This window comes from Neovison vison, chromosome 4 (assembly GCF_020171115.1).
Source record: "Neovison vison isolate M4711 chromosome 4, ASM_NN_V1, whole genome shotgun sequence".
NCBI classification, from domain to species: Eukaryota; Metazoa; Chordata; class Mammalia; order Carnivora; family Mustelidae; genus Neogale; species Neogale vison.
The window spans coordinates 215,376,729-215,400,703 of record NC_058094.1 but is presented as its reverse complement, the minus strand read 5'-3'; the positions used below and the strand labels follow the sequence as shown (position 1 = coordinate 215,400,703).

General features: G+C 46.1%; 1 protein-coding gene across 6 annotated transcripts in view; it reads left to right on the top strand.

Moving 5' to 3' along the window:
• Positions 1-21,875, top strand: part of DGKI (diacylglycerol kinase iota) — a 438,228-nt gene extending 416,353 nt beyond the window's left edge. For all 6 annotated transcript variants that reach the window (XM_044246656.1, XM_044246655.1, XM_044246660.1 and 3 more), the window contains 5 exons: positions 1,595-1,632; positions 4,979-5,099; positions 15,254-15,290; positions 16,960-17,059; positions 21,183-21,875. In XM_044246656.1, coding sequence (XP_044102591.1) covers positions 1,595-1,632; positions 4,979-5,099; positions 15,254-15,290; positions 16,960-17,059; positions 21,183-21,299 — 413 coding nt within the window. In that variant the 3' untranslated portion in view covers positions 21,300-21,875. The remainder of the gene's footprint in view (positions 1-1,594; positions 1,633-4,978; positions 5,100-15,253; positions 15,291-16,959; positions 17,060-21,182) is intronic.
• The last annotated feature ends 2,100 nt before the right edge of the window (positions 21,876-23,975 follow it).

The window sequence follows — 23,975 nt, the reverse complement described above, 5'->3', positions numbered from 1 at the left end:
TACTGTTCGGAACTTACAAAGCTTTTGTTTGTTGGTTTTGTTTTTACATTAGACAGATGAGCAGGATAGCTATAACTTTTATTTTACAAATAAGAAAATTGATTCAGAAACATTGCCTTGTTAAACTTACATGTGTGCTAAATTAGGGATTAGAATTAGACCCTAGTCCAATGTCTTCCTTTTTTTTTTTTTTTTAAGATTTTATTTTTTAATTTATTTTCAGAGAGAGTGTGTGCTTACAAGTGAGCAACCTACTTGTCACCATAATGCAGGTCCCTGTGTTTAGTCCAGACCTCTGTCCAGTACAGCTCCACTAGCTCTGTGAGGCCTGGAGAAAAGGGAAGGAAATAGTCTTTATAGGTTCTCAAGTTCGTAGTGCTGTGAAAAAGCACTGCTTTGGGATATCTGGGTGGCTCGGTCAGTTAATAGTCCAACTCTTGATTTTGGTTCTGGTCATGATCTCAAGGTGGTGAGATCAGCCCCAAATCAGGCTTTGAGCTCAGTGGGGAGTCTGCTTGAGATTCTCTCTTTCCCTACCCCTCAGCCCTTCCTGCTCATGCTCTCTCTCTCTCTCTTTCTTTCTCTAAAATAAACAAATAAACCTTTAAAAAAATCAAAATGAAAAATAAAATGACACTTTGAGAAAGAAAATTTTAAATTACTTTTTTCTAAAATTTTGTGCCATTCAAGCGTTAAAATAATCCATTTTTTCGGTAGTTCTAGAATCTAAGTAGTTGTTTTTCCAAAGGGACCATTTCCAACAGAATGCACGTGTTCCCTTTAGGATCCAACACCGTCATTAGGTGCCCACGCATCCTGTCCTCCCTCAGCAGTCCCCTCCTGTCCCTTGTCCTCTACCTCCCAAGTACAAGTGCACGTGTACCTGCACTTCGATGCCCCTGAAGGTACATATTTTTACAATTAGATTAGGTTTCCTAATACTTTGAGTTCTTTCCATAAGAGTCACCTGTGGATTAGATGCTGACCACATGGCTCTTTTCTTCAGAACATAAAGAACATACATGTTCCCTCCTCGGTATCTCCAGTCCCCTTCCTTTCCATAATGGTAGGTGTTGTCTGTCACTACAGAGCAAAATTGTTAGTGATTTTTGGAACCCTAAGAGGACAAAGTACAAGGAAGTGGAAAGAAGGGAGCAGAAGCAATCATGGTTAAGCACCCAGCCGGCCTTAGTAGAAGAGTTGAGAACATCCACATGACTTCATCGATCATTTCAGCCATTCTGTAAGATTTAGACCTGCTTGTTGGCCGATGTGGAAACCCGGCTCTGAGGGTTTCCATGATTCGCTCAGAGCTTGTGTCGGAGCTCAGATTTGGACCTAATCTCTGTGGCTCTAAGCTTCGTGAGGGGATATCGAGGTAGACTCTAGAATGATGGATAGAATGGGTCCCAGGGTAGTGAAGGATGAAGAGGAAGCTTTTCCCTGTTGCAAGATTCAGCCTTTGGCATGCTTCTCCTTCCCTGATTCCTGCCTCAAATATAGACTATTTCTGCAAACTGTGGATCCAGCCCCTTGGGATATTTAAGTGAGAGGGTCTTCTACTAATGGGACATCTCTCTTTTGTCTCCCACAGCAATTTTGCAGGCAGTAATAGCTGGTGATCTTATGAAGGTAAGCTCTCTTCCTACCCACACTTTTGGTGATTCTTCAAGAACTTTAACATCAGTCATTTCTCACCAAGTTTTTGTGATCTCTCATACGTCATACGTCATCCCCCCTGCCTGTACTAGCTGAGTTGGAGGGGGAAGGGCACTCTTTTGAGAAGTGGGCAGAGAGGGCCAGAGGAGTCTTTCCAGCATCTCCACGTTGCCCAGCAGTGGAGAACATATGCAGGGGTACCGTGCTGGTTATCTCGACTGATTAACACGGGCGGCACGTTGCCCAGGTGCAGTGCTCACGATGTCCAGAAGTGGATTATTTGCATTTGGAAGGTTTCTTTTTAGACCAGTCTTGAAATGCGTGCATCTGTAAGAATTACCTGGACACCACCCAGAAAAACATTCTCCAGGCCAGAGCCTACAGCTTCCAACATTATTACAGTTTTGTACTCGGGGGATCACAGCTACCCGAAAGATGCTGCATCTGATCTCCCTCCAACACTTTAATTCATGCTTACATTTTCTTAGTTCAGAGGGAAGGAAGTGGCCGCTGCTGCTTCCAGAGGGAATGCACATTCTGGAGTCAGACTGCTGGGGTTCAGATCTTGGCTCTGCCATTCCCGGTTTGTGTGACTTTGTATAATTATCTCATTCTCCCTGTGCCTCAATTTCTTCATCGGTAAAATTGAATAATGTGGCCTCTCTCCTTTGTTGTGAGGATTAGCTGTAACAATACATGCCAAGCTCTTAAAACTGTTTCTATTCCATAGAAGGGACTCTAAGATGCTAGCAGGTAGTGTTAGTCTGTGTTTTTTTTAGTAAACACAATGGAGATGCAAATTCTCATTACACAGTATAGTCCATGAGCATTCTAAAAGCTACATTTGGTCTCCTGTCATTTTTCAGGCACTGGGACTCATGAGTGCCCATATATTCCTGTATAAACCATACTGGCATTGATCTGCTCTGTAATGTTGGTAACTGCGTAAGGCACAAGGCCACCAGCCTGTGTGGAGTATGGTGCCATTACAGATCAAGAAACCAAACACCTTAAAAAGAGAGCTGAGAAGCAATGACCTTGCATGCAAGTTCTGTCAAAGCATCTGTTGAATCCACGGAGAAACCCCTGTGCTACCGTGTTAATAGGTTATTGACAGGAAAGAAATGGCACAAAGGGTGCAAACACCTTGATAAGCTGTCATCTTTAGACACATAAGCCCGGACATGGGGCCTGTGGCCCTGTGTGCGTCCAGGAATCATGGCTCACAAGCAAAACGCACTCACCACACAGTGTAGCTGGGAGTTCAGTGTTGTTGCCCAGCTGTGGACCGAAGCAGTATTATCCTGTATACCCTGCAAGGCCCTCTATTAAATGCCCTTGCAGAGCTTCTAAGAGGAAAAAAGTGTGCGAACTACATTTGAAATCTTCTTATTTCATCTTGCATGTGCCTTTAGTCTAGGCAGCATATTTTCCAGGCCCCCCGGTACACAACCCCACTCTCCTTGTACTTAATAGAGGATTATTTGAAATGTGGGAAATGGCCATACTCCACGGGCCGTCTTCATTACCATCATGTCCTAAGTGCCTAAGAAATTACTCAACCGTATTTATTGAGAGGTTGAAATGCAGTGACATGGAGTTTTTCCTTCTCGTTCTTTTTCTCTCTTTCCTTCCCAAGTGTTTCTTCCCCTTTTCTTTCTTTTCCACCTTCTTCTGTTTGTCTAGTCCGTGCAGAAAGCAGAAGAAATATTAACTACTAAACCGTGTGTGTGTCTGTGAGAGAGAGTGCACAGCAGACAGCAGAGAACCGAGAGCCCAGGAGCCGTCCGGTGGAAGGCTGCTGGGAGTGGCTGCCGTGGCCCTGAGCTGCATGAGATACCCACAGACTACCTGCATGTCCGCAGGGTCCAAAAAACCCACAGAAAGGCAGCATCTGGGCCGCTGATGCACTGGGTCTCTGCTGCTCCGTTGAGCCCAAATCCTCTACGGAGCTACGTGTCATCGTAAGACTGATGTTGAACAGTACTGGATATGCATAGATTCTTTGTGGAAAACTGTTAACTACCTCTTGCTGTCCTCTAGCCTCGAAGTTTAGGGATAAATGTCCCCGTATGTTCTTTACTTCCAATCAACTGTTCGTTTTTGGCCTATTTTCTAGAAAGCCTTCCCCGACTCTTTTTTTCACCCTGTGAGAAACTCCTTATGTTCTTCTCCATCCCTGCATGTGTCTTTGACATCTTTCTTCCCCATGGATGGCAAGGACTTGAGGCCAAGGGACTGAGTCCTGTTCATCTTTGTTTCCCTGGCAACTGTCACGTGGTGGTTCTGTGGTTGGAGCTGAGTGAGACCATGAACTATGAGTCTACTTTCTTTGACCTTAGGAGATGCTTACTTTTTTTTTTTTTTTTTTTTAAATAATGTGCCATCTAGTTTCTTGGTGATAGATCCATTCCTTTTGCTTGGTACCTCCTGGCTTATTCTGTTCTTCTTTGTACTAAAACTACCCTTTAGAAGTTCCAGAAAGACTTTTTGTTCTCCTATACGGCAGTTTGGAGAACGGGGACCCATTTACACTTTCTGTAATGTTCAGTATTTCATGAAATGAGACCACATCCTCATACCACCACGTGATTCTCAGGCTACAAAATCTGTTGGTCGTTTTCCAGTCTGTTCTCACAATATAGGTATTTCAGGTTTCTCCTGCCACATTCTCTGAATCCCGTGGGTTCTCGTCCTGTGGATCCTTTCTAGCCTCACTGGGTGCAGGTTAGATGACTCGCAGAAGGCGTGCCGGCTGGCCTGCAGATCTAGAAGAAAGAGGCTGTACACACGTGTGCCACCGTCTCCCACGGGAAAGGGGGAAGCAGCTTCCGCATTTGGTAGCTAGGTTCATTAGAGGCTGGAGAGAAACCATAGGCTCTGGAAGGAGCTTAGCTACCAGACATCAAGCTATTCCTGTCTCCGGCCCTAATTACTCTTTCACTCAAGAGAAAGCCGAGCCAACATAGGAAAGTGTTTCTTCTCTTTGCTGCCCTTCACTCTCTTGGGACAGCGACCAGTGCCCAGAAAAGAAAAAGACATCAAACAGAAAAGAAATAACTCATTCAGCACGTTTCAGTCTCCTTGGGCTGCTCAGTGCCCACAGACCCTCTCCGGAGGGAGGGGAGGCAGACTCCGGCCCGCCAGCCGGGTGCTAACACGGTCCAGGAACGTTGCTTTGTCCCTTTGACTTCCCTGTGTCCTCTGAGGCTAGAAACACTTGTGGTTTGCTACATCACTCTCATTTTACAATCGGTTAGCTGTACTTTCCCTTGTTCCGGACTCTGCCTGAGCTGCTTTTCCTGTGTCTCTTTCTCAGCTAATGGAAAGCTATAAAAATGGAGGCAGTCTGCTAATTCAGGGCCCGGACCACTGCTCCCTCCTTCACCACGCAGCCAAAACCGGCCACGGGGAGATCGTGAAATATATCCTGGACCACGGTAAGTAGGCGCAGCGAGCCAAGGGGCACTTCTCCACGAAGCAACTGAGCTGTCGAAGCAGGCTGTCTCCCTGGCTATCCTCGGAACAGCAGAATTGCTCCCCACCTTTTAGCGACACCCCTGGCTGCTGTGAAGCAGACGGAACCACAGACCGCCGACCCGTGTGGGTCGCTGTGACCCAACGGCTCCTATAAGAATTCTCTTATCAAGGTCTTCAAGGGTACTGGGGAGCTGATTGATTGAAAAATAAAAGACAAGAACAAATGTGTCCTGACATAAGACCCTGGATTGTTTTGGGAAGAGCTTTAAGTTGCCTAGTTGGGACCAGGTACCAAATCCATGTTTATAGCTCATTACTCTGAGGATTACATGAGCATGGTTTTTTCCCAGCTTTTTTGCTTCTCTCTCTCTTTCTCTCTCTCTCTCTCTCTCTGTCATTTTTCCATTTGAATCTCATGCATCATTTCAACTTAAGCCACACTTCATTCTCTTCGAAAATACCTGTGACTCTCGTGTCTTCCATGGTTAGATAGTTGCTAGAAGTAACAAGCACCTTAGCATCTTTCTCTTTGATGGTCCCATAGGGGGCATAAACACAGGGATACATCCCAAATCCTGACCATGATTATCAGCTTCCCACATTTATGGGTTTCTAGGAATTAAGAGCTGGAATACAGGGAAAAGTCTCCCTGGCTTAGCTCTTTTTGAAACAGCCTCTAGCCCTGCTAGATGTCGGTGCAGAGAGATCCTGAAAGATTTTCTCTGAGCCCTCACGGCGAGGCTGTGCCATCCAGATTCAGGCTGAAAAAAGTAAGTGTATTAGTAGACATGCGCATTCCTTTTTGCTCCTCTTTTTTTTTTTTTTGAGGGAGAGAGAGAGTGCATGAGAGAGCATGCGTGCATGAGGGAAGCAGGAAGGAGAGAGAGAACTCAAGCAGGCACCACACTCAGCACGGATCCCAGCATGGCGCTCCATGACCCTGAGGTCATGACCTGAGCTGAAGTCAAGTCACACGCTTAACCAACTGAGTCAGCCAGGCGCTCCGCTCCTGTTTTTATTCAGTTCAGCCAACATGTCTTGTAGTCAGCACGTATTTGCGGAGTGCCTAACAGGAGCTACCTGTTACAGACCGGTGTGTATACACACACACACACACACACACACACACACACAGACACGATACAGTCACTATTTTTAGGCAGTTAAGGCTAAAAAAAAAACATATAATCTAATGCAGAATTCAATTGAAAACAGTTCCGTATAGGTGTTTAAAGTCCTGTTGTAAAGCCACAGGCACATGACAGAGCTCCCAGTTGTCGCACACTTACTGTATTTCAGATGCTTATACTGAATGTCCTATCCTTCAGTATTTACAAGGACCTTACAAGATAGGTATTCAACTGTCAGGGACATTTGACTCACCTTGTTTTGTCTTCAGTTCCTTCTCACCATGATGTGTTTGCTTGAACCCTTGGCCTGTGTTATGGTGGAGAGAACGGTTTAGAAGAAGAAAAGCATGTTAAGGCAGATTGCAGATCATTAGACCATCTCTTTCCCCCTTGTGGGCGGGGCTGGACAGTCCCAAGCCTGTCTATGCTGGAAAGCCTAGGTGGTAAGCTGTATTCCTTGGTGCCGTGTCAGGTATATGCATCTTTTCATCTACTGTTCCCCTGCACATTCCACCCACTGCAGTGAAAGCATTTGGGGTGGGGGGGGTTCAGGCTTACAAAGCCAGGGGGGCCCAAGTTCTGCTTGCCTCCTTCCTGAAAAAAAATCATGGGCGTTTTCTCTTTTCCACAGTGACATCTCCAAAAGCTGGGGAGAGGCAAAACCTAATGTTAGAACCCAGCCCCATACGCAACACATAAAGTCACAGAGCTTCTGTGATTATCTTTCCCTTAATCAAAAAGATCTCAGGATTTCTACCACACAAAGTGCAGATGAACTTTAGCTACCCATGCTGTCCGTTTACTCATCTTTAGCTCAGGTTGAAGTGCTCCCAGTTGAAGTCTTCTTGACCATTCTCAAACCTTTCTGCCTAAGTTTTGTCCTTTGCCTAATGAGATTGAATGCTTGCTCACATAGCTTAACCCGTTCAATACCTACAGACCCTCTCCCGAGTTAGGTGAGACACTGGCCGTCTATTTGATTGCTAACACAATTTAGGAACTCTCTCTCTCTCTCTCCCCCCTCCCTCTGCCTCTCTTGAAGAGCTAGTGTTCCCTCCCTAAACACACACACACACACACACACACACACAGTTCTCTGGAAACCTCCTCGCATTAGTTATCTGTTGGTGTCTCCCTTGGTCTCACTCACAAGGCTGCGGGAAGCTGCAATTGTGACCAAGTCTGTCTTAAAGATGGAAACTCCCCCACATGTTTGAGTCTCAGCTGAGAATGGCCAGGACACCTGAGCCTCCCTCTCTACCTGTTCTTTTATCCCAGGCTTCTTTATAGTTTGATGATAGTCCTAGAGTTCCAGGCAGGTGAGGACAGAAGCTTCCACATGTCCTGAGGCCAGGCTGGAAAGTTCTGCATTATCACGGCAGCATTCCGCTAGCTAAAATAGGTCACGGAGCTGGGCCTGACTCAAGGGAGGGCAAAGTGGCCCTCACTGTCCCATGAAAGGAGCTGCAAATTATCTGTGGCCAGATTTAACCTACCATCCTCCCTTACCCTCTGTCTTCTTCAGTTGAAAATGATGAGCTTACCTTCTCAGTATCCTGAATTACTGTCCCACCTAGAATCCCCTGGACCTTGGCTTTTATATTTTGCTTTGGTTCTGGGTCCTCAGGTTGATTAGCAGCAATAATTCCTTCTATTTGCAAGTTCTTTAACAACAACAGTTTCCCCCTTTCTAAGCCTAAGTATGATCTGTGCAATATTTGGGACATACTTACACTAAAAACAAAAACAAAATTCCTCTCCTCAGTTGCATGCCCCCAGGGGCATGAGTGATGAGACATGGTATGATATGAGTCTAAACCATAGATTTTCACTTCTCCCACTTTTTCTACGGCTTTAAATAACAGGGCCTCGGAAAGGTTGCGGTTTCAAACCCCACCTGTGGTTTGGTGCACGCGTCTGTTGCCCCGCGGTGTATCAAGCTGGTATGTTACTCTCTCGGGGTCGTAATCAAAGCCTGACGTTCCAATACTAAACTCCTTTCTCTTCCATCCCCAGCATCTCTTGCAAAGGGTGAATCACACAACACAGCTCTCTCTCCCTGTCAAAACGGAAGGACAACAAAGCAATCTGTTAATTTGGGGGGGAGGTGGGTGTTTGTTTTTCCAGTTTTTTGGGGGGGGTTAGATTTTATAAATTAGCTGGTTTAATATTTATGATAATGAGAAAAGCAAGTGGAGATCGTCTCACCTCTACTTCCCTCCCAGGCAAGCTGTTCCCACAGTCACGGTCACGGTCACAGTCACGAGAGGCCTCTGTTTCCCTCCCCGCCTCACCAGGTCTCTCATTGGCCAGGACATACCTGAGAGAGAGACTGGAGATACGAAGCACACTCCATCTTTCTGTGTGAAAATAAAACCTCACGCTGCTCTCCAGTCCAAGAATCAGGACAGTTTTAAGGGAGGGTAGTTTTTTAGCCTTTCTGTGCTATAGTCAAATAGTGGGAACTAACTCGTCGTTGATTTCTTACTGAAACCAGCATTTATCAACCTACTAGGCACTGTCGATTCAGCCTGAACGCTGATCTCCTTATTTCTACTTACTCAGGAGCCTTCCTGAAGCTCTCTTGACAGGGCCCGCTACGTCAGCAGGTTCCTCAAGAACGCAGCGCTTCAGCTCCCCTGTTTTCATTGCTGCCGTTCGTTTTAACCTCTTCGGTCGCTGATGACAATTTGTATTAGCCTGTGCATGCGGAGACTGCAAACTCTTTTTTGCAGAAAAATTTGTCTCTTTTAAATGATAGACACCCCTGTAAATTATAGTGTTCTCGGAGGCAGGGACAAGCTCCTGGACAAGCATAACCCTCTCTCTGCTCTGTAGCAATCCTCTTAATGTGACCCCTGCTCCGTGAAATAATCTTTCCTAATTTTATGTCGTGGCAGCTCTAGAGTCCCCTTGGTCTGACAAGGAAAACAGCCTTTTCCAAGAGGCCTCCAGGAGGCCAGGGTTCGGAATGTACAGCAGCCGTGGCAATGTGTTTATAAATGGCCTCAGATTTGCGGTAGACAAGTCTGATCCATTTGAATTCATGTAAATGGGAAAAGAGTACAATTTTACCTGGTGCCAAAGATGGAGAGGGACATTCCTCGCCAATCTCCAATGCTGCAAGACTTTAAAACTTCTAGTTTCTCTCTCTCTCTCTCTCTCTTTTTTTTTTTCTAAGCCAGTTTAAGTCTTTCCTGTGGCTTCACATGATATAAATCGTAAAGTTTGTTCAAAGACCTGATGATAAAGTTGCCTTCTTGACAAGGGTTCTGAGATGTCTGTGGGCCCCTTTCTAGGGGCCTGCGAGGCGAGGGGCTTCTTTGTGCCCTGCACCCTTGCTCAGGTGGGAGCCCCTCTCCCCTCTGCTTTGCCCCTCTCTTCACAGGTCATTTATGGTGAGCAGTGGGGCCCACAGTCAGGAGGACGCCCCCCCTTTCCCCCTGCCGCACAGGAGTCTTGGGAGATGAGTTGTCTTCCCAGGCTCCACACTAAGCAACGTCTTTCTCATCGAAGCGTCTTTTAAAACGGGGCTGTGGGCGAGGGGCGGGAGCGTATCGCAGGCTCTGAAAAGCCACAGGCGGCTTGAATTTTTCCCTGTCCTGCATCTTCTTTGGGACTTTCTCTCAAATGCACAGCCTGCTGATTTCCTTTATGAAAAACTGGAATTTGGGCCTCGGGAGGGTTGCAGAGAGAATGGGGGAGGAAGGGAGCTAAAATTCCACCGGCACAGCTTGGAGAGGGAAGGACCCCGAGGGGGTTCCAGCCCGGGTCCCCCAGTGGTTCCTGCTTTTCAGCTCCTTTCAACCATATTTTCTGCCCACTCCCTCCTCCTTCCTTGTACCCCTCCGAGAGACTTTTGTGTTGCTTTAGGCTTTTACCACCCTGCACATTTTGCTCCTTTGTTTTTATTCTCCCGCTCCCACCCCTGTCCCCCCCTACTGTGTGTCCTGATAGAAATCTCACTCATGCATTTCCTTTTTGATTTCAATGGCTTATTTTGTCTTCCCCCATTTTCTGTCTCTAGTCTTTCTTTTTTTTTTTTTTTTTCTTTACCCCCCTTTTTCGGCCTCTGGTCCCCGAGAGAAACGACCACCATCCCGCTGGGACAGGATGATGGTGCTGTTAGAATTCCCAGTGCCAGCTCTCCCCACATCTGTGCGGCTTTTGTCCTGGGGCAGAGGAGGATTTGGAATGGTCTGCTGGCAGCGTCAGGGAGACTAATGGGAAATGAGTCCGGGGACAGAGAGGCCATGGAGAGGTGGAAGGAATAGCAAAGGGGATTTGGATGCCTTGGTGTGGGAAGCAAACTAAAGGATGCACGTGACGAAAGACATATCCTATAGAATACAGGGACGGTGTTGAAGACAGGGTTGCTCCAGCAAGAGCTGGGGCGTCCAGTGAGCACTGGCCAGCACACTTGCGGTTTGGAAAGCTTGACTGCCTAACCTCTCGTTCCATTTCCCGTGTTGGGAGATTGGTGACGTCTGGCTTCCTTTTGCATTTCCTGGCTTTCCCCCGAATACTGATGTGTCTTTCCTCTTAGTACATTCCCCCCTTATTTTTCAGACTGTTTCCTATATAGCACAGTCTTTGGAATCCATGTTACATTTGTGGATCTTTCTTTGAGGAAAAACTAGGATGTTGGCTGGGATCCACATTGATTTTTAAATGTTTTCATTCATTCATTAAAAGAAGTCAATTCTGTCCCCGAGAACTTTTGAGAAGAAATATTACAGCGATAGCCATTGCTAACTCTTAGGGTTCGAATTGCTTTGTTTGCGTTAACACATTTAATTCTTAAAACAATCCTCCGTCGTGAGCGCTCTTATCTCCTTCTGGCAGAGGGTGACAGCTGAAGCACAGTGGTGTTAGGCTACTTGCCAAGACCCGTATGTAGTATATGGTCGCTGCCCTCCATAGTTCCAAAACCCGGTGAGGGTAGATCGATAGAGGTATTACATGCAGGGTTCCTGTGACAACTGGTGCAGAGCTATGGAGGGGTACAATCGATCGTCTGCCTCTGAAAGTTTCATGGAGAAACGTGCCCACGTGTCCCTTCCATCGGGACTGGACCGTTGTTTTCTGGTGTAGGTCAGGTGCAGGGCTGAGTGTGGACATTGTAGTAAACCCTAGGAGGGACAGAGAACCAAGACGTCCTTTTACATTCAGGGAATACATGTGAGCTCGCAGCTCACAGTGTCGTGAAATTTCTTCCAGTTCCCTAAGGGAGATGGCATGCTATCCACAACCAGACCATATGCACACCGAAAATATACAATAAGCCCTGCGTCCGCATATTCAGCGTGGATAGAAATTGGAAGAATTCCATCCTCTTTTCTTTCTCTTGGGCTGTCCCTTATGAGTGAGACTCAAATTAACTTTCCAAAAATCCTAGATGCTGTTTTTTTGGAAATACTTTTTTCTTTAAAGAGACTTTAAAGAGACTTTGTGAGGGCTGTGTGGATTCTTTTGGGTGTCTCTGGCCAAATCAGAACAATGGAGAATCCATGCTACTCACCTGCACGGGGCACTACTAAACAGCACAAAACAGACGGAAGGAGCTCCCAGCACGTCACGTACAGGAAGGGAAGCTCCAGCCTGTTCTTGGGCGGCACTTGGCACTTAGTTAAGCCTCTTCTCATTTCCTCCTCGGAAACCCCCTCTCGCCGGCATTATGCAAACAGTTATTTTCAAGCAGGTTGAGAAATTATTAGAAGATGTGTCCGTGCTATTAAAAGCAGCTCCGGACCCCCTCCTGTCATCGGTTCACTGCCATCGTTGCCCCTTCATGGGCGATTTGCCCGACAATGTTCAAAACGTTCTGCTTTCTTGTGATTACATAGATTGACAGGAAGAGGAGGAAACTTTGGGTTAATTAAGTCCATCATCCCAGAGCCCATTCCACTCACGAAACCTATAATTGGAGTTTTGTTAGGTTTTAATTAAGAGAAAGAGTATCTCATTTTAGGAGCAGCACTGCTTCCTCTCACCTCTGTCAGCCTCCAAGGACTAAAAGGAGAGAAGGGGAAAGTGAGAGGCAGCTACAGGCATGCGGGGCTCACAGACCGGAGAATCAATCTCTCATGGTTCTGGGCTGGCTGCGTTTATGGGGATTTTACAAAACTCTCGGGGAACAAGGTCCCTTCTCTTCCTCGTCCCCACTTCCAGAATGTCAAATGATGATGGTTTTAGCACAGATTTAGCTGGGCCTGCAGCCTCTCCCTGACATGGTGGTATGGACCCTGGAGCCATGGGTGCAGCTCTGAGGGCTGAAGGGGAGGAGGATGCGGCCTCTGGTGCCTGAACAGGCTTGCACTCACAGGGACTGGCGGAACGGAGCTGCCGCCTGTGCAGTGGGGCTGGGTTGCTCCTGTTCACGGAACTGCTTTCCATAGAAAAGGCTCCAGAGGTTCCCTCAAGGTGGCCGGCACCCTCCGTGAGGACCGCTGGACACTGTAAGCTCTCTTGTTCTTGACCTTGTGGAGAAATCCCCGCCAGCCGTTGAGGGGGTCTGGAGCACTGGTTCTCGGGACACGGAATCTGAGTCAACAGGTAGCTTCAGAAGTCAACGGAGATAAATGCAGAGCCCAGGACCCTCCCTCCCTCCACGGATGCTACACATCTCAGCTTAGTGCAATCGGCTTTCGGCGGAGAGTAGGACCCTTCAGATCCAAACTTCAGGCATGGCATGCAGCGGCCCAGCTCCCATTTTAAGCATATGGCTTATATTAACTTAAGAAACCGCACAACAATCCTGATAAATACTATCAATGCTTCTTTATCGTCCTTGGCCATTGAGACACTAAGAGTAAATGAACTTGCCCGAGATCCAGTAAGTGCCAAGTAGAGCCCGAATTTGGAAGCAGGGAGGTTCAGCTCCGGTACCCATTGCCACACTGTACCGTCTTACCCTTCCCTGGGTGTTTGTTGTGGATATTATCGTTCATGCTTTCTTAGAACCACAAGACTGAGGAAGAAAAATAAAGGAGTTAAGTCTTTGCTAAGTCCTTAATGTAGGATGGGTGCTTGAAAAATACTAAATATTCTTACACGGCAGGAATTTGGTATAATTCATTTAGGGAGAGAGGTATAGGCCTGAAAAGCAAATACATAATACAAGGGTGGAACCAAGTCCGTGTCACGGGAGCGCAGAGAAGGGAGAGAGTCTTTCTGTCAAAGCTGGTCTCTGCAGAAGGCCTGTCACAGACTGGGCTTCACAGGACGGGTAACATTTAGGTGTGTGGCTAGAAAAGAGAAGGTTGTTCTGGATCAGGACAGTGGAGGGAATAAGCTCTGTGAGCTGGGGAGAGCCCGAGAGACAGGCGTGTGATGGCACAGCTACCTGGTGAACTGATATAAAAAAATGGGACCTGGAGCGAATTGAGGAAGGTCGGTTCCAGGTGAAAGACCGCTGACTTTCACGGTTGAACACTTGGGAGTGAGCAGTCAGTACGCTGAATTGGAAACCTGGAAATCTGAATGAAAAGAGAGATTTTCATTTTTCTTAGTAACTGTTTCGGTATGCTAATTACGCTCCAGGCAGAGACCAATTAGGAAGCCTAATTTGTCAAAGAGGACAAAGGGAAGAGGCAAATAGGGCAGAGGGTATAAGGGAAGAGTCACGTGGCCTAGATGGCCAGTAGATGTGAAAGAAGAGGCAGCTTCTTGGATGACCGGGAGGATTGTGAAGGTCCCACAGCACCTCGGTCATCTTAGCCAGTGACTTTCCATGGTTAGAAAGTCCTAACCTCTTCCCTTTTTTTTTATGTAATAAGTAATCACATAAGCACATTTTCAGTGATAATGATACCAGACAAGACAGACAGCAAATCAACAGGATCCTGTTTCTAAAGACTAGAATGCTCAATACCTAGAACTCCGTTCGGCACATCCAAGCCCATTTAGTCATTAATCCAAACAAACATGTAAGCGTCTGCTTGGTCCCAGGCTCCATGCCAGGCACTGAGGAAGGACGCAGTGGCAAACAAGGCATAGGCCAAAGCTTCAAAGGGGTTTACCAGAGTCTAGTTGTACAAAGAGACAAATCAGCAGGTGGTTTTATTACAGTTGGAATGTCATGATCGCTAATTACATAGTCCTTCCCGTCTAGGACAATCTCAATTTGGATGATGAATTATGTCACCCTCCCAATTAGAGGACAAGGGTTAGTGTCCAAAGTGAGGGGGCATATAGGCCGAACATTTCATGCAGAATTCGGAGTAGAGATTGTAGAGGGCTTTATGGGAACTGTGTCTCAGCTGATACCTGCAGACTGATTAGAGTCCAGGAGGGCTGGGGGGGGCAGCAGCGGTGCAGAAGGTAGAAAGGTGGCCATTCCAAGTGTCGTTGGCAGATTGAATGATTTAATTGTTGAACAAATAGAATATCATCAGTGCACACACCCACTGGACATTTCCGTTTCTAAGGAAGCATCTATAACCATTTGGTGTTTATACATAACATTTCTTCTAGGTCTTTGAATGGAAATTTTATGAAAAATACAATTTTACTCTGTTTCTAGAAGATAGATATTGGGCTGGATGATATCTATGGTATCTTGTAGCTTTAAAATCATACTGTATAAAAGCCCATCTCAGACAATCTGCCGCTGGGGAATGATAATCCTTAAAGCCCACCAACGTGTCCCCGTTCTCCCAAGGTAACCCTTTAGTTATTTCTCACTTATTCTATTCTGATGGATTTTATTTCTTCAACCTGGTTGAAAGCTGTTTTAAAAGCATAGCCTGTATCATCCCATGCATATTGGTCAGTGGCAGTTGGGAAGTTGGTGAGTGGGAATAGAGAAATCCTATCTTTTCGGGGGGCAGAGCGGGGGAGGTGGTCTTATTATCCCTTCCACCGAGTGACTCTACTTCATTCACCTTTCCAAGGTGTTTTAATTCTGTGACTATAGATTTTTTTGTGTTAATCGTTAGTTTCTGAATTTATTTTTGATGGTGTCTTCCTTTCCTCCTCTTTAGGACCTTCTGAGTTATTGGATATGGCAGACAGCGAAACGTGAGTGTTGCCTTTATTACATAGTCTAGATTATTTTCTTCAGAGAGTATTTGGAGGAGAAGGTAGTCTGTAGAGCCTACAATAGATAATTTAAATGTCAGTGGTAAGAAGTTCACTTTCCATTGTATTTATAACCGTGCAGGGCTAATCTTCTCAATCAAGAATCACACAATAAAAATTGATGACAAGAATCATAACGACTGCACGCACAGTCGTCGCTGTTCATCATTTAGAGCTTCCCCTGGGCAAGGTAGTTTTGCACAGTGCATCATAGACTACTGAGAAGTCTAAATAAATACATTTGCCTTTTTTATTTACTCTTTCTCAACTGGGGTTTGTGAGAAAATTACGTCCTAATGCCCTATAGCGTGCTTTGTTTGTAATGAAACCTATACTGGGTCTGGAATGCAACAACGTGTATGCAGCCATTGGAGAATTAAGAATATAGTCATTCCAACCATTTTTATGTCTGAGGTTCAGATGAGAAACTCTCGTTGAGAAGATCATCCTCTCAGGGGTGGGCCTCAAACTCATGATGTTTGTTTTCAACGTTTTTTATTCCTAGGGAAGCAAAATAGCTCCTCCTCCCCAAGTAGGAACAAAGAAAGGCTAACTCTCTCCCCCTGAAAGCCTTATAGAAAGCACTATAAACCTTCAAAGACATTTGAAAGGCGATAAAAATGGGTGGGGAGGAGCTCAGTAGGTCTGGAGGAGGAAAAGGAGAAAAGAGTAGGATGGAAGCTGAGTGGAAGAGATAGACTTCTATGGTTATGACTGACTAGAAAGGGAAGACACCGTCCGTGTGACAGAGACTTTGTCCGCTCGCCCCAACCTATTGGCAAGGTTGTCACTTAAGCATTGTTCTAAGGACTGCATTTGATTTTCCATACGCTTTGGCCTTAAACATCTTTTCAGTATTAGACTCAGAATGGAAATCTCCTCCTCCCTGGACTGCCCCATAGAGGGGGTGGAAGTGGCTACTTAGCTTTGCCATCTTCCTATACTGAGGGGCCTACGGCCAGCAGGGAGAGCTCATGTTCCCAGCTCTCCCAGATGTCCTCTGTGGCGGCCCATGCCCTCCCACCTGCCATCCACGTGGCATCAGTAGGTTGAGTGGCTTGTGCTGACCTGGTCCTTCCACGCGAAGTCCCCCAGAGACACCCCTCCAAGGGCCAGATGATGGTCTGCCGAGCCCAGCGTTGAGCTGCTGGAAAGGCCTCTGGTCTCCCATGCCTGCCCCATATGTCCCTGATCTGGTGCCCCTAGGTTCTGCCTGAACGTGTCCACAGAGGACATTGTTTCATGGGGCTAGGCCCCCTCTCCCGCATCAGTGTGTTCAGCAGTGCTACTGGGTGTTACCTAAATCCAACGCTAGTGGTTGAAAACAAAATCACTCAGCCTAGTTACCACTGTGAGACAAGCGACTGGTGTCAGATAGTTATGGTTCGTTGATGACTGAAGGCATTTTTAGACACCCCCCTCACCCACCTCCCCCGAAGGCGCCCAGCCCCCGGTCTCCGCTGCGGATAGGGAAGGAGGCGGACGAGCACAGAACCCCAGCAGCAGGGATAGGAAGCTACCCTCACCCCCTCCCTGCCGCCTCCGCCCCCACTCCCACCCCTGCCCCCAACCCCTTTATGGGTGGTTTCCCATTTCATCTTTGATTTAGGGGTGAGACCGCACTGCACAAGGCTGCCTGCCAGCGGAACCGGGCTGTGTGCCAGCTTCTGGTGGACGCGGGAGCATCTCTGAGAAAGACGGACTCCAAGGTAACTGGAGGAGTGAGGGCAAACATCCTGCCGCCGGGCACGATCGCTGGCCCCATTGCCTTCACTTGTGCCCGCAGCAAAGGCATCCTTTCTGTGCTTATGGAAGTGCCTGGGGCTTTGGAAAAAGGAGGAAAAAATAAAGTGCTTCATTTAGAGAAACTGTAGTTTAAATGTATAAGCACAAAGGGGAAGGGTGTGTGCTTGCCTATGGGACTTTATAAACCTCTGAATGGGCTGGCCTTGGGACTTTGGGGTTGTCCTGCCCCCCGGCCAGCAGCCAAGTTGTGGGGAGGTGAGGTTCAAAGCCCTGGGAAAGGGGTAGAAGACACCGGCCTGCTTTGGAATTTCTCCTTCAGCGACTTTATCTAGAGTAGCTTCCGATCTGTGATTTCTGTGGCCCCGCGTCTGGGTGTCCAGGTCATTAGCTGTCTGGGTCAGGGTGGTCAGCTGGACAGAGGGTTACTGCCTTAAATCTGGTGCCTTTTTGTTGGCTTTTTATTTTTGAAAGTTTCTTCCTACTTATTTTCGTATATTTTTCCCTAAAAGTTAACCCCTGAAGTTAGGGTGGGAATTTCATCAATGCGGAAACTGAAACCAAAAGAGAGCTCTGTGCCCCGAGACCAGGAGCTGAGCCTGAAGCCAAACTCAGCTCTTTTGAGCCCCAGCCCAGCAGATGAGTCGTTCTCACGTGGGGACAGAACACTCCCCGGATCCAACGGGATGGAGGAGGTGACAAAGCAATAAAGTGGGGTTTTCTCCCATGGTTTGCGTAATGTCTTTGTCTTACAGTGGTCCTCTGGCATCGGGACCTGAAGCATGGTTGGTTTCCCTGCAACAAAAGGCATGTCAGTCTGGATTTAAAGCGTGTTCATATCTTGAGGGCAGTGAGGCCAGAAACTGATAGTGTGACCTACTTGCCGACCTTGAGGGGAAAGATGCCCACAGGTAGAGGTCAGGTGTCAGGAGAAACTCCACTCAGGAGATCTGAGATCAGGCTGAACCAGGAGTCATTCTTTTACAGAAAGTACCAAGGAAAGGCCTGGAAGCTGGAGCAGAGGACGAGGTAAAGCTCAGTGCAGCCCCAGGACTGTAGCCCAGGAGAAGGGACGGGGTGGGGGGGAGAGGGGGGGACAGTTAATACAGAACATCGGTACCACAGAGGAGACCGAGCAGCTCTGAGAAACCATCCTGGGTAGACGCGAAGAGAGGACAAACCGTTTAACTGTAGAGAGTTGCAGAGAAGAATTTTAACATAAAGATGAGGGTTTCATTAAGCTAAGGCAGTGCATAACCTAAGTTTGGAGCCGATGAATGTAGCCGAGGAACACAGACCTGTTCCTTATAGGACTTGAGCCCCACGAGACCTCTTGAAGTGACGAGCACCTGCTTTGGTCCATTTTCCCCCGGGGTGTCCTACAACTGCAGTGAACGCCAGAAAATAACTTTGTCTCCCGCGGGGACGTCTTTTCCTTCGAACCCGGTTCTGAGCCAGCAGCACTGCCTGATTCTCCAGGCTCCCCGCAGCCCACCAGATCCCAGCTCTCCAAGGGAGGTCCCTGGCTGCCTGGGTTCCTCACTAGGGCTGTCGGACATGCTAAGCTGTGTCTGTGAGCTGTCTGGGTAGCTAAGTGGGTGTAGGGTCATTTGAAACCGAGGAGCAGCTAAGGGCTCCGTGGGATATGCTTCCCAGATGATATTTGCGCTTAAACTCTTCGTCGTGTAACCCAATAGAGAAACACCAACCCTCTAGGGGATCCGGGAGGCCTCAGTCTCAGGGAGGTTTGGCTTGGCTGGGCCAACTCACCACACAGGGTGGCAGTTGCCTACTTATCCATGCAAAGGACTGCTCTTACCTCAGAAAATCAAAGGAAAAGAGGAGCAATGGGAAAGAGACAAAAGACTGGGCAGGACACCAGGCCCCTGAGCAGACTCGTCTTGTTTATCTTTCTAAGTTTCCGAATCAGATAAATGGGCTCCACATTCCTTGAGATTGTGTTCTCTTTTGTTGAGTGTGTGTGTGCTTCTTTCCAAAACACCGCTTCCTTGTTTTTATGATTATAATTATAGTGCATTCTTATATAGAAACCTCTAGCAATGCAAAGAATATCTAAAAAGATTAAAATCATGAGAAATCTCAACGCTCTATGACCTGTATACTATTAAAATTTTAATGATCTCTCTTCACATGTAGGTATGCCTGTTTTTCTCTCTCATTTTTTTTTTAAGTCAGTGAAGTCCTACTGTTTTTTCATGCTATTGTAGAATGCTTATGTCCCCCAACGTTGTGTTCTAGAAGTCTTACCATATGAAATAGTCTACGCTTCATCCTTTTGGGAGATCTGTTAATTTTTCCATTTTGTAATTTTATGCTAAGTTAAGCAGAACATGATAATTATGACTGGATCTTTTCCTAGATTTTTTTTTTTTTCTTTTTTGGAGAGAAGCAATGTCTTAAGAATTTCCCTTGATGCGGAATAGTTCCTTTAAAAACCAACTCAAGAGCCACCTCGGTTCACCTCTCTGAATACTTGGAAGCTAGTAATTCCAACTTCATTAATATTGAGGACCAGATAGTCTATTAATACTGTAAGCAAGATGGAAAAACTTACCGTAGGAACTTTAAGCTAGCAGTTCAGTATTAAATCCCAGATAAATAAGTAAAATTTTAGAAAGAATCCAGAGCCACTGTTACTTTCCTTTTATCCTCTACGCACTTACCCTTGTAAGCTACAGGGAACAGGCTTAATTGAGCTTGACACTCGCCATTGTAGTGACTCAGATGGAGGCTGAGAAGCCTGCAGTAATTTTTGTAATACTCGTGTGCACTTATACATGGAGCTGTTTCTTTGGTACAATGACCATGCCTCCATCTTTTTGAATTTCATATCACTTTTTAAATAGGTAAAGCCATATCACTGAACAAAAATTAGAAGATTCAGGGAGTGTTCAGTAATATCTTTATGCATGCCAAAGAATGGAGACCTTCCTTCTACTACTGAATTCTATCTGTTGACCTCCTTCGAGATACATCATGTGTGTGTATAAATATACATACGGCTTTAGAGTAAGCTGCAAGAAATGATACAATCTTTTAAGATGATGTAGAAGAACATTGCATGACATAAATTTTTGATAACTATATCAAATCCACTTAATAAAGGGGAAAAAAGTGTATTATATAATAGGATGTAAACAGAGTGTGGGATTTTTTTTAACTTTTTTTTTTTTTTTGAGAGAAAAAATGCAAGGGGGAAGGGTGGAGGGAGAAGAAAAGAGAGAATCTTAAGCAGACTCTGCACTCAGCATGGAGCCCAACATGGGGCTTGATCTCAGAGCTCTGAGATCATGACCTGAGCTGAAATCAAGAGACAGATGTTTAACTGATTGAGCCACCCAGGTATCCCATAGTATGGTTTTCTGTTTATAAAAATTTTCTGTGTAGAGCCATAGAAAAAGACAAATTGGCTACTCTGTGGAAGGTTAACGGCAGTTAATTATCTTAGTGTAGTATAGGAATTAATGGTAATTTTTATTTTCTTCCTCAAAATTTTGTGCTTTTCCAAGTTTATTTAATCAATATCACTTTTATAGTCCAAAATTGACTCTCTTTTTGGAGAGATGAGATATTCTGAATTGGGAAAACTTAACTGAAGACTTTGAAACCAGCAAAGAAACCTTTTTAGATCATTTACAAGGGTCCGGTCCTCTCATTGTCTGCTTGCTGCTTCCCAGGGTTTAGCATCATGGAAGCGTCTGGCGTCAGAAGTCCAAATGCCTACTTCCTACTTTTCTGTTCAGTGATTTCTCTTGCCCTTCTCCCAGAAAGAATTGGGGTTCCCAGACTCAGGGTGCCACACCATTTCCTGCTGTGGACTCAGTTTCTCTGAACCCCACTTTCCTCAGATGTGAGCCCCACCTGTCAAGTGATCTTGCCTTTCTCTCGAACTTACCTACCTCATGTGTTTAATGTGGCAATAGATTTGAAAGTGTCTTGTCAACTCTAAAACCATAAGCATGGAAAAATCCTTCAGTGAGTAAACTTTGAACACCTCTTTGATTTAAAAAAAAAGAAAAATCTCATTGCAAGTATTTATGTCTCTTTCCTTCCCATTGTCACCTTTAGGGTAAGACACCTCAAGACAGAGCCCAGCAGGCTGGAGACCCAGATTTGGCTGCTTACCTAGAAAGCCGCCAGAACTATAAGATCATTGGCCACGAGGACCTGGAAACTGCTGTTTGACCCTGGTAGATCGCAAAGAGAACCTGAGCAAGTGTATCACCTGTGCCCTCCCGGCAATTGGGCAGCTCCCCTGGAAGAAGCTGTTGGAATCCACAAATAAGTCTTTCTCTGCAAGAATCTATCTGAGACCATGCCACCAGATGTTAAGGGCTACCAGACATACAACAGAACATGATAGCCCGCTGAGGAAGAGGCAGGATACCTGGAGATTTGTGGAATACACATTCCACAAAATTTGATCCTTGTTGCTTCCAGCAAGTAGCATGAACTGCTGTGTTCACCTGTATAATTTATTTTCGAGATTCACAGGATGTTCATACAAATGGCACTGCTCCCTCCTCCCCCATGCATTCACGAGTCCTCCGCACCACACAGTTCTACTGCAACTACCCACCATTCCAAAAAAAAAAAAAAAAATACAATCTGCAAAGTACGATCTGCTGTCTTTACACTCAGTCTCTGCAGACCGCAAGGCACTCTGGAGGTCTCTGAAAGCCCTCTGGGTGTCCCGCGACGATGCCGCTGTAAAGCTGCTCCCGTTTCCAAGACGAAATAAACCAAGACGATTAGTGACTCTTTGCATGTCTCCCCTCCCTCCCTCGTCCCTTGTCATTCTGTAGGAGCTGGGATGTGCCACATGGATAATGTCAACGTGTGTGCAGTATCTCTAAGGTATGGCGAGGTGGCATGGGAGGGAACCCGGGGGCTGGCCCTGGCTGCAGGGATGTTGCTGATTGCCACGAAGGACTGGTTCAGCTTGGGCTGTTTGCACAACCCCATACTGCCTACGTGTAGCCATCTTTGCCTTTTGCTGTGATAGAGACGAGCAAAGGATTAAATGAAGGCCCACGGCTGGTTGGGCAGAATCACTGGATTTTAAGTGCTGTTGAAGTTGCTGAGCAGAAAACCATGTGTGGGGACTGTGGTTACAGGAAATGGAGCACTGTGACAGCATTTGCTTCTAGACTTTCTCGAGTGATAATAGAAAGCAGGCTAATTGACTTGAAATAAAACAGCCAATGCAAAAGTAGCAACATATGTCAAAATAACTCACTTAAGCGAGAACACAGTCACTGGCGTGTTGCACGGAGGCAAATAAGTAGAGACTCTTGGGTGTGTGGTGAGAGGGGTCCCGTTTCAGGTTTTCCTTCTAAATGTTTGGTTTTCATTACCCCCAATAAGCCTTATCCCAAGGACAAAGCCTTGTTTTATGAGTTCCACTGCCGGATTTCCAGGATGGCTGGGTCTTCCCGATGGACGCTTCACCTTTTACTTGTCAGGTCCCAAGGTCATGCCTGATGGCGCTGCAACCCCATTTCTGACATATGGGGTAGTCTAATTTATTCTTTTCTCTGTTTCCCCCTGCCAGGAAATTCTTAGTAGAAACCCACTGTGGGAGCCCTAACCAGAAATGTTTCTTCTGGCGTTGGAATTACAACTTTGAATCCCACCGTAGATCACTTTGTACTTACCGGTCCCTCTAGTAGAGACTCTGTGATAACTACAAGAGCAGGAGGAAAGGGCTCCTAACTTTCAGTGAAGATGTCTGCTTGACTTGGGCAGAAGTCAGAAATGAAAGTGGGTGATCCAGGGTTGTTTCAGACTAAAGCTGATGTCTTCTGAGCTTTCTTCCATTTTGTTCTTAGACATAAGCAAAGTGCTTTCCTAGCGTCTCTGCATGTGAACATATAAATGATTGTATTTCCACATTCACTTTAAAGGTCCAGAGGTGACGCATTGCTTACCTGAATCGCATTTTGGTCACATATCATTTTGAGAGGACAGATAGGAAAACTGTATTAAGGAGAAATAGCTTCTCTGGGGATGGGGGTAAAGGATCTCTTTAGCTGTTTCAAAATCAAATTATTGGTGTTATTTCTAGCTGTGGAAGCATAGGTTGGTTATGAGTCATCTATGTCCATCTATCAGTGTTTGCGATGGAATTATCTGTTGGGTTTTATGCTGAGGTGAGGAGGATGGCAGTAGATTGTCTCCAGAAACTGGAAAAAAATGGGCTCCAGGAGAATTTAATCCCTGGGCTTCATCTGGGAGTTTTTCAGTTGGTAGGAATGTCAGAGAGAGGTGGTGATGACAGAAATATAGTCTTTGAAACAGACCGGAATCTGGCTTTGAATGGTGCCTTCCATTCCCTAGATTGAGCCAAATAGTTGGCCACACAGTTGGTTACCCAGATGCCATCTCTGGGATGAAGGACTATTTTCACCAACTACCATCTCCTATTTCTATGTGATGTTTCAAAGCAGCCCAGAGAGAATTTAGGGTATAGATGGCTACAGGCCAGTCTAAATAGGTCCAACTGAAGTCACAGTAAATTCCTGGTATGAAATAGATAAAGTAATGACTACTGTAGGGGTTCTTATGCATTTGGAAATCACTCCAAGCTCCCCCCCACAAAAGAGTTCTGCATTATGGATGGGAAACTATGTACAGCCAAGGCAAATATCTTTTGGAAAAAGCAAAGACCCTCGGGACTTGGGTTTTCCAACAAAAGAACATCAAAAATGAACAGAACGGATACATAGTTAATGGATTCAATATTAAACCTACCTTCTGTAGCATTTCTTAAAGTCCTGGCCTTCAGAAGGAGCTGGGGCCATATGCTCCAGGAGTTTCCAGCTCAGCTCAAGCATATAGTATCCCCTTTAGTGGGCCATC